Below are 13,488 nucleotides of genomic sequence, written 5' to 3' on the forward strand. Positions count from 1 at the left end.
GTAACTGCTATGGTCTTATCGTCCCGAAATCGAAGAGAGAAGGAAGACAGGATAGGAGAAAGCCAGCCGTTCCGAGAGTCTTATCGTCCCGAAATCGAAGAGAGAAGGAAGACAGGATAGGAGGAAAGCCAGCCGTTCCGAGAACGAACATTATCCCCGCCCCGGGCGGGAATCGAACCCGCGGCCTAGCGCTTACAAGGCAGACGCACTACCAACTAAGCTAACTAGGCTGGCAAAGAGAGAAGGAAGACAGGATAGGAGAAAGCCAGCCGTTCCGAGAACAAACATTATCCCATCAGGATAAAATCCGCCCGGGCGGGAATCGAGGATAGGAGAAAGCCAGCCGTTCCGAGAACGAACATTATCCCATCAGGATAAAATCCGCCTCGGGCGGGAATCGAGCCCAGTGGCCTAGCGCTTACAAGGCAGACGCACTACCAACTAAGCTAGCTAGGCTGGCTGAACCTTAACTTAATTTATGCCGTAGGACGAAAGCCAGCCGTTCCGAGAACGAACATTATCCCATCAGGATAAAATCCGCCCCGGGCGGGAATCGAACCCGGGTCTAGCGCGAGCCGTTCCGAGAACGAACATTATCCCATGAGGATAAAATCCGCCCCGGGCGGGAATCGAACTCGCGGCCTAGCGCTTACAGGATAAAATCCGCCCCGGGCGGGAATCGAACCCGCGGCCTAGCGCTTATAACCCGTTCCGAGAACGAACATTATCCCATCAGGATAAAATCCGCCCCGGGCGGGAATCGAACCCGCGGCCTAGGTGTTCCGAGAACGAACATTATCCCATCAGGATAAAATCCGCCCCGGGCGGGAATCGAACCCGCGGCCTAGCGCTTCCATCGAGAACGAACATTATCCCATCAGGATAAAATCCGCCCCGGGCGGGAATCGAACCCGCGGCCTAGCGCTTACAAGGTAGAAGTCTTATCGTCCCGAAATCGAAGAGAGAAGGAAGACAGGATAGGAGGAAAGCCAGCCGTTCCGAGAACGAACATTATCCCCGCCCCGGGCGGGAATCGAACCCGCGGCCTAGCGCTTACAAGGCAGACGCACTACCAACTAAGCTAACTAGGCTGGCTAAAGTGAGTTAAGTCTTGGATTAAGCTATTTGATTGGCTCAAATTTTAGATTTTTGTTTTCTTGAAATCAACCAATCCAATTGCTTTATCCAAAGGTTAAACCGAGTTCAAACTCACATTATGGACACGGCCACAAACTAGCAAACACTCCGCCTTCACCCCCACCTCCCTATATTTCAGGCACGGTGAAAACCATCGTGGAAGAGAAGGCCAGGGACGAGTTTTTTTCCCCTTTAAAGCACTTTAACACTAAACTCCGTTTAAGTCTTGGATTAAGCTAACTGATTGGCTCAAATTTTAGATTTTTCTTTTCTTGAAATCAACCAATCCAATTGCTTTATCCAAAGGTTAAACCGAGTTCAAACTCACATTATGGACACGGCCACAAACCACAAACTAGCAAACACTCCGCCTTCACCCCCACCTCCCTATATTTCAGGCACGGTGAAAACCATCGTGGAAGAGAAGGCCAGGGACGGCACCAAGATGGAGAACGTGTTCTATCACCTGTCCTACGAGAAGGATACGGACGCCCCTGTAGATGATGGGTGGAGAGCCGGCCCTGATGAGACTACGCGAGATACCACGGATCAGACCCTGCCCGAGGACGAGGAAACTGCCACCACAGATGATGATAATAACGATAGTAAGTAGACAAAGGAATACGTTATATACATATGTATATTTATTATAATGTTAAAGATTCAACTAGATGGCTTGCCTGACACTCCTGACACCTAGTGACAAAGAAGAAGGGCTAAGGCCAGCCGCTCACTATCAGGTAGACCTGACGACAGGTACACCTGATCAGTGTGTGCTCATTAGGGATCAGGTGTCAGGTATATCTGATCAGGTGTACCTGTCAGGTCTACCAGATAGTGAGTGGCTGGCCTAGGACAATGAAGAAGGGGTCAGACACTTTGCTATTTCTCCTAAACTTCTTCGAGATCTTAATAAAATCTTCACAACAATGTCAAGTCTCCAACTCAACCTTTTACTCCGCTGTTTGATTTCAGAATACAACGCCAACACCGAACAAGATGATGCCACTAACAATCCTGACGATACGATGACTGATGCTCCAATCCCACTGGAGGAGAACCCTCGCGAGCCTGACTACCCTAACGACCAAGCTATCAATGATGATACCCCTCCCCAGATGAATGCGGCTGACAATGCCGGCTGGTTTAACAACTGGTTCAACTGGATAGGACAGGAGACGACCGAGACCCCAGAGGTTACTGACCCTGTGGACACACCACATTTGGACCAGGCAATCATGGCCGAATCTCAGCAGTACACATTCCTCACGCCCTTCTTCCTAGGGTCGGTGGGCCTTAAGTCACCAGAGTGTCCGGCCCATAGACCCACTCAGATTTCAGTGTATTTCTTCTCCTTCTGCGTTTGAGCGCGTCCGGAGAACGCTAGAACCTTGCCCTGAGCATTCTAATCTAAATAACAGTGCTTTATTCAGATTGTCGAGACTGTAAGAACGTTCTTGTCGAGGTAGGACAGGCTGTTTATTTCCACAGTTTAATATAGCACGCCTTTATTGAAATTTTACATAACTATTGAGTTTCCAAACATTGTTTATGGAGGAATCTCAAAATCGGCTTTGACTCCAAATTCCCCCTATGTTATTCTGAATGATCGGTACAAAATGCAAACTTAGAAACAACATCAGATACATCCCTCTATGTAACTGAAAATATAAACACTAACATTTTTCTTTCTTTTTCCTGTGTATTTTAATTTTTTTATGTTATGGATTTCTTTTCTGGAATATGAAGACAAGACGCTCGCCTAATAAATAGAAGGACATGGGATCAAACCCAGGTGAAGTATGAAATTTCATCTTCAACATTGTTTGTTTACTTCTGCGGTAGAGGGACCCTTTAGTCTTCCCATTTTCTTATTCGAGCAGTATAAATAAAGAGTGCTTATTATTTGAAATAGTCCCATTTAAACAGTATGAATAAGCAACATTATGTCAGCTCCCATGGCGTAGTGGTCAATGCACTCGCCTTGCACGCGGGAGACCCGGGTTCGATTCCCGGCGGAGTCAAGAAATTTGTATCATGCAAATGATTGATTCCGTGACTGAGTGGAATAGACTTTGAATAATTCTGTTATATTTCTTCGAGGGTAAAGGACTTTACATTTAAATGGTTATACTAATAAAATATTTATCACTATCTATAATTTCTGTATTAGTATAACTGTACATCCATCAAACCATTAGTATAACACTACTATCATTAGTATAACTATCTATAATTTCTAAGGAAGTTTTTTTTTAGAATAAAATTCGAAAGAAATAAAATAATTATATTTCAAATCAATAAAATCACTTCATGAGAAATGTGGTTGTTTATTTGTAAAAAATCATGTAAAAAAAAAACTGTTTTCTTGAAATATATCCGCCTTCAAGTTTCTTCATGAGCGAGCTAACAAAACTTTCTTTTGCCAAAATAACCTTTTCACAAACAAATTAAAATTACTAATACAACAGATTAAAATTAATAACACGATCTATTAGATTTGAAACACTAGAACCAGTGGCGTAGCGTCCATGTAGGGCGTGTATGGCGGCCATACACTCAAAATTTACTCAAATACCCTTAAATATTGACTTTAAATAATTGTTAAATATATCGATTTATCGGCGATATATCGATATCGATATATTTAAGGGGCCGATATATCGATTTATCGATATATTTGCGACACATTTACATCCCTACTACACGCCTTACACTTGACTTTAGACCACGCTACGCCACTGACTAGAACTCACTAATTGGGCTCAGGTAGCTATATGTCATGCTTGGGAGAGAATATGTAGTTTACAAAACACAGATTTGGAGAGAACTTAGGGATGTTGCGATATATCGAAAACCGATATATATCGATATATTTTTCGTCGATATATCGATATATATCGATATTGACTAGAACTCACTAATTGGGCTCAGGTAGCTATATGTCATGCTTGGGAGAGAATATGTAGTTTACAAAACACAGATTTGGAGAGAACTCGTTGTACTCTATCTGAACAAAAATTGGGTCGGGAGAGAGTGACGTCCCTAAACAACGTAAAAACGGTCCGACTGCAGGTAGGTACGTATTTCTATCGATTTGACTTCATAACAAGAGTTGTATTCGATTATCGATTATGTGAAATTTAATTATGTGAAAAAAAAAAGTCAAATATGGCTGAACCAATAAGATTCCGCTTTGGACGGAAACACAGCAAAATGTCACAATCTCATTGGTTCAGCCATAATATATCGGTCACCCATCCCAGTTTTATCCACGCTGGACGTTTCTCAACTTCAAATACTTCAATGACAATGGAGCAGTTGTAGATGGGTAAAAATTATAAATAAATGGTCGATTCCTTTGTAAAAAGTTGAGAAAAATCCAAATCTGAGGTCAAAACTCCGAAAAAAGTACTACCCTATGATAATACCTGGTATAGTTTATTAGGATTGGATGTTGCGCTATTTACTACCCTATGATAATACCTGGTACCTATAGTTTATTAGGATTGGATGTTGCGCTATTTACTACCCTATGATAATACATGGTATAGTTTATTAGGATTGGATGTTGCGCTATTTACTACTCTATGATAATACCTGGTATAGTTTATTAGGATTGGATGTTGCGCTACCTATTTAAACAGTATGAATAAGGAACATTATTTTTAGGTAGGTACCTATGTACATTACTTAAAACTTAATAAAGGTAGGTACTTATAGAAACTAGCTTCTCTGCCAAGATGAAAGGTACTTACCTGAGCCCGCAGCGTGGTAATGTCTTCCTTCTGCCAGCTCTCCGGTCCTCCAGATTCCTCCAGCAGATGTTCCAACCTCTGTGCTGGGTCCTCCACCTGCTCACTGGAGATTGTACTGTCTGTACCTCCAACCTCCACTCCCTCGTCCTCCCACACATGATCTCCACCTCCCTCCTGAAGATTACAAATAGATAAAGGAATGGCTAAGAGGCAGAGCGGACCAAGGCCAAACAAAGCATTTTGAGATAAATGGAGTCAAAGTTTAGGACTAGTCAAAGTTAACTAGGTTTGGATAAGTCCTTCTATGGGGACAGACAGACAGACCGACCGACCGACCGACTGACAGACACCGAAGCGAATACAATAGTCCGTCCCTTATACCTTTTTATTACTATTGTAATAATCATACATAGTTTAGCTAGCAGCTATTTTAAAACATAATATGTACATTGTACATGCATAATTAAAGAATATAAACAAATTAAAAAACAAATGTGATTTGAATAAGCAGAGAGCGTGGTGTTATCATGAGGCTGAAATCAAAATGACTTGTCTGTAAGTCTCATCTGATAAGAAACGGCCAAATAGACCAGGGCTTACATTAACCTCTTATGTGAGACACGGGTCAAAATAGACTAGGTCTTCCATTAACCTGTTATGTGAGACACGGTTCAGGCGTGATATGAGAAAATTAGTGAAAATATGAGTTGTAGAATAAAATCTCTAGTAGCGCTGTCAAAATTTCTTGACTTGACGGGGCGCTACCACGCTTCGTCACTCATGGGATCACTATAGTGTCAGGGTCTTGGGTGCCACAACTCTACTCCCAATGCGGCGCCATCGCCATGGGACGGACTATTTCCCGTAGTCAATTTCGTATACTTTCCCGTTTTTTAGAGGGGAATTCTTTATTATCTTATTTTGCAATTTAACCGTAAGTCAATGATTAAGCAGTATACTTGAGAGGCGATACGTAATACATAGTGGCCAGAGGGCTGAGAGGCGTGTACCACTACCCTAATCATTCAGCAAATCACACGAGTACCCCAACATCAACGGGTTAACCCTGATGATGACCAACCACTCTGTATTGCAACTTGTCATCTAGTCACATCCGAGACACTCAACAACCACAGTCAGCACATTCCCCCTCAACAAACCCCTAAGAGTTCATCTTCACCAGTCCCCAACTACTCAAACTCTATCGTACCCCCCCTCAACCATGTTGTGCTTGAAGTTGCTATGCAGCTTGCTTGTGTTGGGCTTGGCGGTGGGCGCACCATCCGACATGGACACCGCACAGGCCAAGAAACGCGTCGAGAGGAACCGCAGACAACTGGGTGTGGGCGATGTCGACGCCACGAAACTGGATCTGGAAAACTATGCCCCCCTCAAGATTGTAGAGAAGAGTTTGGAGGAGAAGGATGGTGAGGGATCCAATGAGATTAATGGAACAAAGAAGATTGATGATAAGAGCATCGAGTATTATCATCGCAAGAACAAAGGTAAACTTTTTACTCCACCAAAATTGTTTGTTGTTTCCTACTTTGTATGAGTTTAAGTCGATGACAATTATTGTAGATGTACCTTTTGTTCTATCTTTCTGTCACTATACGATACAGGGATTGTAGATTGTGTTCATCATGAATGATTGTCCCAGGTGTCGTTCTCCGATATTTATTACCAGTATTGTCGTCAGGAGAAGCTCCAACGGGACCCAAAAACCTACCTAAATTTTCCTTGCCTTCAAACTACCAGTTTCAAAATAGTTGCGTTAAAACTTACAACCCTTTTCGTTCGTTCTCATAAAGACAACTTCTAATGAATGGCTGGGTTTACAAAGTGACTTTTTTTCTTCTGTAACTGCTATGGTCTCATCGTCCCGAAATCGAAGAGAGAAGGAAGACAGCATAGGAGAAAGCCAGCCGTTCTGAGAACGAACATTATCCCATCAGGATAAAATCCGCCCCGGGCGGGAATCGAACCCGCGGCCTAGCGCTTACAAGGCAGACGCACTACCAACTAAGCTAACTAGGCTGGCTAAAGTGAGTTAAGTCTTGGATTAAGCTATTTGATTGGCTCAAATTTTAGATTTTTGTTTTCTTGAAATCAACCAATCCAATTGCTTTATCCAAAGGTTAAACCGAGTTCAAACTCACATTATGGACACGGCCACAAACTAGCAAACACTCCGCCTTCACCCCCACCTCCCTATATTTCAGGCACGGTGAAAACCATCGTGGAAGAGAAGGCCAGGGACGGCACCAAGATGGAGAAGGAGAAAATCTGTGGGAATTCTGTGGGTTCTGGTAATAGTCTCGCTACAAATTCATATTCTCATCTCCCCAAGATCGATTTAGTTAGATTTTCTGGTAGAATAGAGGAATATCAGGGTTTCTGGGATAACTTTCAGAGTTTGATAGATAGTAGACCAGACCTTGACGATAATGTTAAATTTCATTACTTGAAAAATCAGTTGACAGGTGATGCAGCGTCTCTTATCGCGGGCATTCGTATTACGAATGAAAATTATGCTGTGGCCGTACAGATTCTAAAGGATGAATATGGGTCACCTCGTTTGGTAAATACCAAATTATTCAGTGAAATACAACACATGAGAGCTCGTTCTGGTCGTACTAGCGATGTACACGAGTTGTATAGACAGCTAGAAATAAAGCTGAAAATGTTAGATAATCAAGGGGTAAATGTGGAAAATGAGATTTTGTCCTCAACCTTGTTTAAAAAATTGCCTTTTAAAATTCAACAGGATATGGTCAGCCAGAAGAAGTCCGACTTCATATCCACGCAGGACATACGAGAGAGGATGAGGGACGAGTTACGGAGCGATCGCCTACTAAAAGCTATGAATCCAGAGTTATGCTATTCGCCCCCTCACTCTGCGCAGAAAGCTCACACTCCGCCAGTGAATACTTACCAGCCACCTCGACGTTATACTACGGAGGCGCTCTATAGTAAGACCTACGTTAGATCTCCCAATGGTAAGCCTTATAATATTATTTGCGCATATTGCGGTGAAGACCATTATTCTGATCAGTGCGCTACGTACGCGACCGTTCCTCAGAGGAAGAGAAACTAAAGACAACTGTCATAATTTTGTTGAAATCCAGACCATTTTGCAAGCGAGTGCAACGCTGATTTTCCTTGCTATCATTGCAAGAAGCGGCGCGCACATCATCGCTCGTTGTGTGATAAGTTTTTCTCGAACCGATAATAATTGGCGGGATAATGACAATAGTAATATCGAAAATAAGGACGAGCCGTGTACGAGCCGAGTTTTATCCGCTCTCTCACAGGTGAAGAAGTCCGTGGTATTCATGCAGACTGCCTGGCATACAGGTACATAGTAAAGCGCTAGATAAAGTACTCAAGATTAGAGCCCTATTTGATACTGCGAGTAGTCACTCGTATATTACTAGTCAACTGTACGAGCAGTTGAAACTCGAGAATAAGGAAAGTGGGGAATTGAATATTTTCACGTTCGGTTCGACGTCCCCGAATAAGTTGAAGGTGGCGCAAACCGAAATTGACGTACTGTGTGAAGGTAATAAGAAGAAAACACTGGATGTTTTTGTAGTACCTAACATAGTGGGAGGTAGAAACTTGAAGAATTTCGACAAAAGTTTTCTCCGAGAGTTGGATAAAAAGTATCAACTCTGTGACGAGTATTTATTACAGGATAATCTCAAAGAGATAGACCTACTCATAGGTATTGATTATTATACTCAGTTTGTGAGTGGCAAACGGATCGATTTAGAAGGCAATTTGTGCCTGTGGGAAACTTCGTTTGGAAACGTTCTGAGTGGGACTAAGAATATCACTGTAGAAGACAGTGACGGTCAGGAAAATGACGTTAATACTGTATCATTTGTAGACGCTCATTTCAGACGAGATTCATCAGAGAGTTTGCCTAGACGCGGCACTTATAAAACTTCAAAGATGAAAGACCCTCATGACGTCAGCAGTGTGGATTCGCTGCTACCCCCGTATTATTTGTAGACGCTCATTTCAGACGAGATTCATCGGAGAGTTTGCCTAGACGCGGCACTTATGAAACTTCAAAGATGAAAGACCCTCATGAAGTCAGCAGTGTGGATTCGCTGCTACCCCCGTTTTATTCACCAGTCAAACATGAGAACAATAAACTCGCTGAGGGATTTCCGTGGAAAAATTCGGATAAAACTGTCCAGTCGATTTTTTATCCAGATCCAGGACAACTGAAACCGGAAATCAAGAGACATCCCTGAAGAAAAATTCGGATAGAACTGTTCAGTCGAATTTTGAGCTAGCTCCAAGACAGCTAAAGCCAGAAATAAAGAGACATCCCAATGAGGGTATATTGGAATCCTGTAAGCAAACCTTTGATGACCAGTTGGATAAAGGTATTCCCCGAAAAGTGTATGATAAAAGAGGAACCTCTTACTCTGATGTATTTGAGAGTCCATGGTCTGGGAACTATCTAGGTTCTCTGAAGGGTAAGGGACAGTTCACTGGAAAGTGGAGGATAAAAGAGGAACCTCTTACTCTGATGTATTTGAGAGTCCATGGTCTGGGAACTATCTAGGTTCTCTGAAGGGTAAGGGACAGTTCAAGCTAGGAAATACGTTCGATATTCATGTTATGCCCACTTGAGTATTGAAAACACGTACAGATATACAGAACAAAATACACGTACCTAAGAAAGTACCTATACAGGTTTACAAAGTATTTACCATCAAGAACATTTTCGACTATTTTTTTATGGAAAATACAGCCAATTAGAAAACCGAACACAGAATCATCAAGAAAACTTCTAGTTGGTGAAAGAAAAGAAAAGAAAATAATAGAAAGTAAAAAAAAAGCTGTCAGTGTGAAACGATGGACCTGTTGTAATTTTCTTTGTCTTTTTCTAACTGTCATTTCTTTTCTCAAGTGTGAGGCTTAGGTTCAATTTTGAGGCCTCTCGTTTGTTTTAAATGTCATTTCTTTTCTCAAGTGTGAGGCTTAGGTTCAATTTTGAGGCCTCTCGTTTGTTGTATATTTTTTATGTAAATAATGCTTTGATTAACCCTTTGAGGACCATTCTCGGTGGGGAATGTCGCGGAAACCGCGAGGAAACACTGAGGTGTTTGAAAATTACTTAACATAAATGTAAATAATGTTCTGATTAACCCTTTGAGGACCATTCTCGGTGGGGAATGTCGCGGAAACCGCGAGGAAACACTGAGGTGTTTGAAAATTACTTACATAAACTTTAATGGTTGCTAGGGAGAGTGAAATATTGACACGCGTTGCTAGGAAGTTATCGATTTTTCTCGCCTAGGAAAACAACATGGAGGATTTTTCAGTCTAGAAGAAATTTTCATAGAAGCGAAAGCCTAATTTTTCCATTGTGAAATTATCAGAAGTTTTTAAGAAGAAGATATTTAAGATCCCTAGAGAAGCTATATATTTTGTATTTAGAAGCGAGATATTGTCCTGTTAATTGCCACAAATTTGAGATAATAAAGCCATTCGTGATTTGTTCCTATACTTCTGTGAAAACCCTGTGTAGTGAGTAACCACCAATCTCTATAGTCAACATTTCACAGCTATGTGGTGAGTCGACAAAACCAAGCTTCCACTGCAGTTTCCACCACACCCCCCCCCAACTCATATCCTCACCCAGCCTGAGTGAGGCCGGATGGTCACTCATCCGGATACTAACCACGTGCAACGTTACTTAACTTCAGTGATCTATTGGGAACTGTGGTATTCAATCGTTGCTGTCTTCTCATAGCTTCACTACAAATACTTCATGACTGGACTGCGAGCGGGTTCGATTCCCGCCAGGGGCGGATTTTATCCCGAAGGGGTGAGTTTCGTTCTCGGAACGGCTGACTTTCTCTTAATTCCATCTTCCTTCTCGATTCGATTTCAGGACGATAAAACATTTTTTTTATATATATAAGTTTCCATTTATATTTCATTCACAAAAAACTCAGAACATACATTTTTCATATAAATGGTATACCCACCCGTATAAGCAGAGCTTGTGCCACGGATGGGGAAAAAGTTACATTACTTTCTATCAAACGTAATGCAAACATCAACGAGTATTTACCTTCTTGTTGATAAAGTTGGATGGTAGTGAGGCTCTCTTGTTGGCCTGTTGTTGATGTGTTGTAGTTGTTGTAGGCTGACTGGCTGCATCATAGGTCAGATCTTCTTTGGATCCGAACTCAAACATGCTGAACCTGAAGAAGTTAAACAAAAGAATTATTAATTTTATGTAAATAAAACAATTAAACGATATAATATAAACCCATATAACAAAACAATATGGTTCATTAATTATTGACCCAACCCCGTGGATGAGAGGTTAATACCAGAGGCGTTTTCTACCACCCAACTCTCAAATTAGAAACACACTACCACCACGTCACGTGAAGTCATGAGGAGTAAGAAAGATGTCATTCAATGTTTGCCGTCATGGGTCAGAAGGATGTAGTTTAAGTACTGTTTTGCAATCTCGTTCAGGACAGCCACACTATCACCTCACGTGAGATCACGTACTCACCTCTTACTCCCATGTTTCAACTTGGCAATGTTCTCCTCTAGGTGGGGAGGATGTCTCAGTATACTCCGCGGTAGGGGAGGGCGGGGTGGTGCACCCTCATCCGTGTTGTTAGAGAGGGAGTGTTGTCTCTTGGGTAACTGAGGAGGTGTCTGCTGCAGCATACTGGACTCTGAACTTATTGAATCATACCTGAGAACCCGTGACGTTAGAGGTTAAGATTTTACCGGTATTTTTTAAATCGATTTATCTCCGGATCTAGAAGTCGTAGAAGAAAAAGAAAAAATCCCTAGTAGTTCCTCATTTTTCCTCCTCTTTGACTTAGAAACCTTACCTAAGTAAGCGCAACTGTTCTATTATCAATACATTATTGGTACAGGTAGGGCCATCGGCTTTAATAAACGCCCTTGGTCACTGCGACCTGGTTAGATCTTTTGTGACACATATCAATACATTAGCTAACTCACCTATAAATGAAGAGCGGATTATTACTCGGTGCCTCTTCATTGAGTATACTGGAAGAACCTCTATATCCCGATGAAGGTGCATTAGATGAACTAGTTGACTCGTCGCCACAACTAACAGGTCGCTTCTTACTGCAGAATAATGGTACGGGCACTTCCTCCAACAAATGTGCATCGGATTTCAGATGGGCTTCGATTTCGGGTAGATCCGACAGTATTCGGGTGTACTCGCGAGGTAGAAGATAGATGAGGGAGCTCCAGTCTTTGACGTGACTAAATCCTGAAAGGGAAGTGAAATAAAAGTGGAATAAGTATGGAAATGAAATATTTGATGTTGTGAACAGCGTTCACAATATGTGTGACCATAGCAAGTCTTTCATCTGCTCGATCGTTGTATCATCTCTAATATTTCCTACTTGTAATGCCGCCACTCATCGCTAATTACAAGCAGGTACTCAATCGTGCCTTTGTTTTGTAAAATAAAGCTTGAACATTTTTTTCCCCTAAGAGGTTTGGTTTGATAAACTGATCTTAACAACGGAGATTTTTAGGATAAAGTTAGTCCAGGGCAGGAATCAAAACGGCGAAATAGCGCTTACAAGACAGCACTACTCTCCAAGTTATCTAGACTGGTTAGGACACCCTTGCCGCCACTGGTCGCTACTCACAAGCAAGTACTCAATCGTGCCTTTGTTTTGTAAAATAAAGCTTGAACATTTTTTTCCCCTAAGAGGTTTGGTTTGATAAACTGATCTTAACAACGGAGATTTTTAGGATAAAGTTAGTCCAGGGCAGGAATCAAAACGGCGAAATAGCGCTTACAAGACAGCACTACTCTCCAAGTTATCTAGACTGGTTAGGACACCCTTTGTTTTGAGGAAGAGAAATAAAAGAGGAAAATGAGAATATAAAAATAAGACTTACCTTTTCGTTTGAGAGTATCAATATCGACACAGGACATGGGCCGCCCCCTGGAGGCGCCGCTGGTTTCCTTACACACCAGAGGGGTACTATCTGTACCTCCAACCTCCACTCCCTCGTCCTCCCACACATGATCTCCACCTCCCTCCTGGAGATTACAAATAGATAAATGAATGGCCAAGAGGCAGAGCGGACCAAGGCCAAACAAAGCATTTTGAGATAAATGGAGTCAAAGTTTAGGACTAGTCAAAGTTAACCAGGTTTGGATAAGTCCTTCTATGGGGACAGACAGACAGACCGACCGACTGACAGACACCAAAGCGAATACAATAGTCCGTCCCTTATACCTTTTTATTACTATTGTAATAATAAAGGAAGGACGGACTAAAAACGGAGATAGCCATTTTGATTTTGCTCTCGTTTCAAAACAACACTAAAGTGAAGTTCGTAACCAATATAAAAAGTAGATCTTTTCGCACTCTTTCCAACGATATAGATAACTCAGAAAGTCGATTTTTGGACTTAGTCCGCTCTGCCTTTTACCCATTCAAATATGCTCTTTAAAGGAGTTTAAAGTCACTGCATAACTGTTGAAGTTTTTAGTGACCGGGGTTTTACCTTCCATTCGGTGACAAGCTACCCCCCCCCCCCCCAC

General features: G+C 42.0%; 2 protein-coding genes across 2 annotated transcripts in view; one reads left to right on the top strand and one right to left on the bottom strand.

Annotated features, from left to right (window-relative positions):
* LOC103515543 overlaps positions 1-13,488 on the bottom strand; it is a 40,160-nt gene that overhangs the window by 12,693 nt on the left and 13,979 nt on the right. Inside the window, exons 11-15 of the mRNA XM_026828210.1 lie at positions 12,837-12,981; positions 11,916-12,192; positions 11,452-11,640; positions 10,996-11,128; positions 4,896-5,069 (exon numbers count right to left, since the gene is read on the bottom strand). Of these exons, the coding sequence (XP_026684011.1) occupies positions 4,896-5,069; positions 10,996-11,128; positions 11,452-11,640; positions 11,916-12,192; positions 12,837-12,981 (918 nt within the window). The remainder of the gene's footprint in view (positions 1-4,895; positions 5,070-10,995; positions 11,129-11,451; positions 11,641-11,915; positions 12,193-12,836; positions 12,982-13,488) is intronic.
* Positions 1,454-2,834, top strand: LOC108253195. Its single transcript, XM_017446720.2, has 2 exons — positions 1,454-1,742; positions 2,113-2,834. The coding sequence occupies exons 1-2, from the start codon at positions 1,469-1,471 to the stop codon at positions 2,502-2,504; spliced, it is 666 nt and encodes a 221-aa protein (XP_017302209.1). The 5' UTR covers positions 1,454-1,468; the 3' UTR covers positions 2,505-2,834.

Source organism: Diaphorina citri, unplaced genomic scaffold (assembly GCF_000475195.1).
Source record: "Diaphorina citri unplaced genomic scaffold, Diaci psyllid genome assembly version 1.1 scaffold1368, whole genome shotgun sequence".
In the NCBI taxonomy this organism is placed as follows: Eukaryota; Metazoa; Arthropoda; class Insecta; order Hemiptera; family Psyllidae; genus Diaphorina; species Diaphorina citri.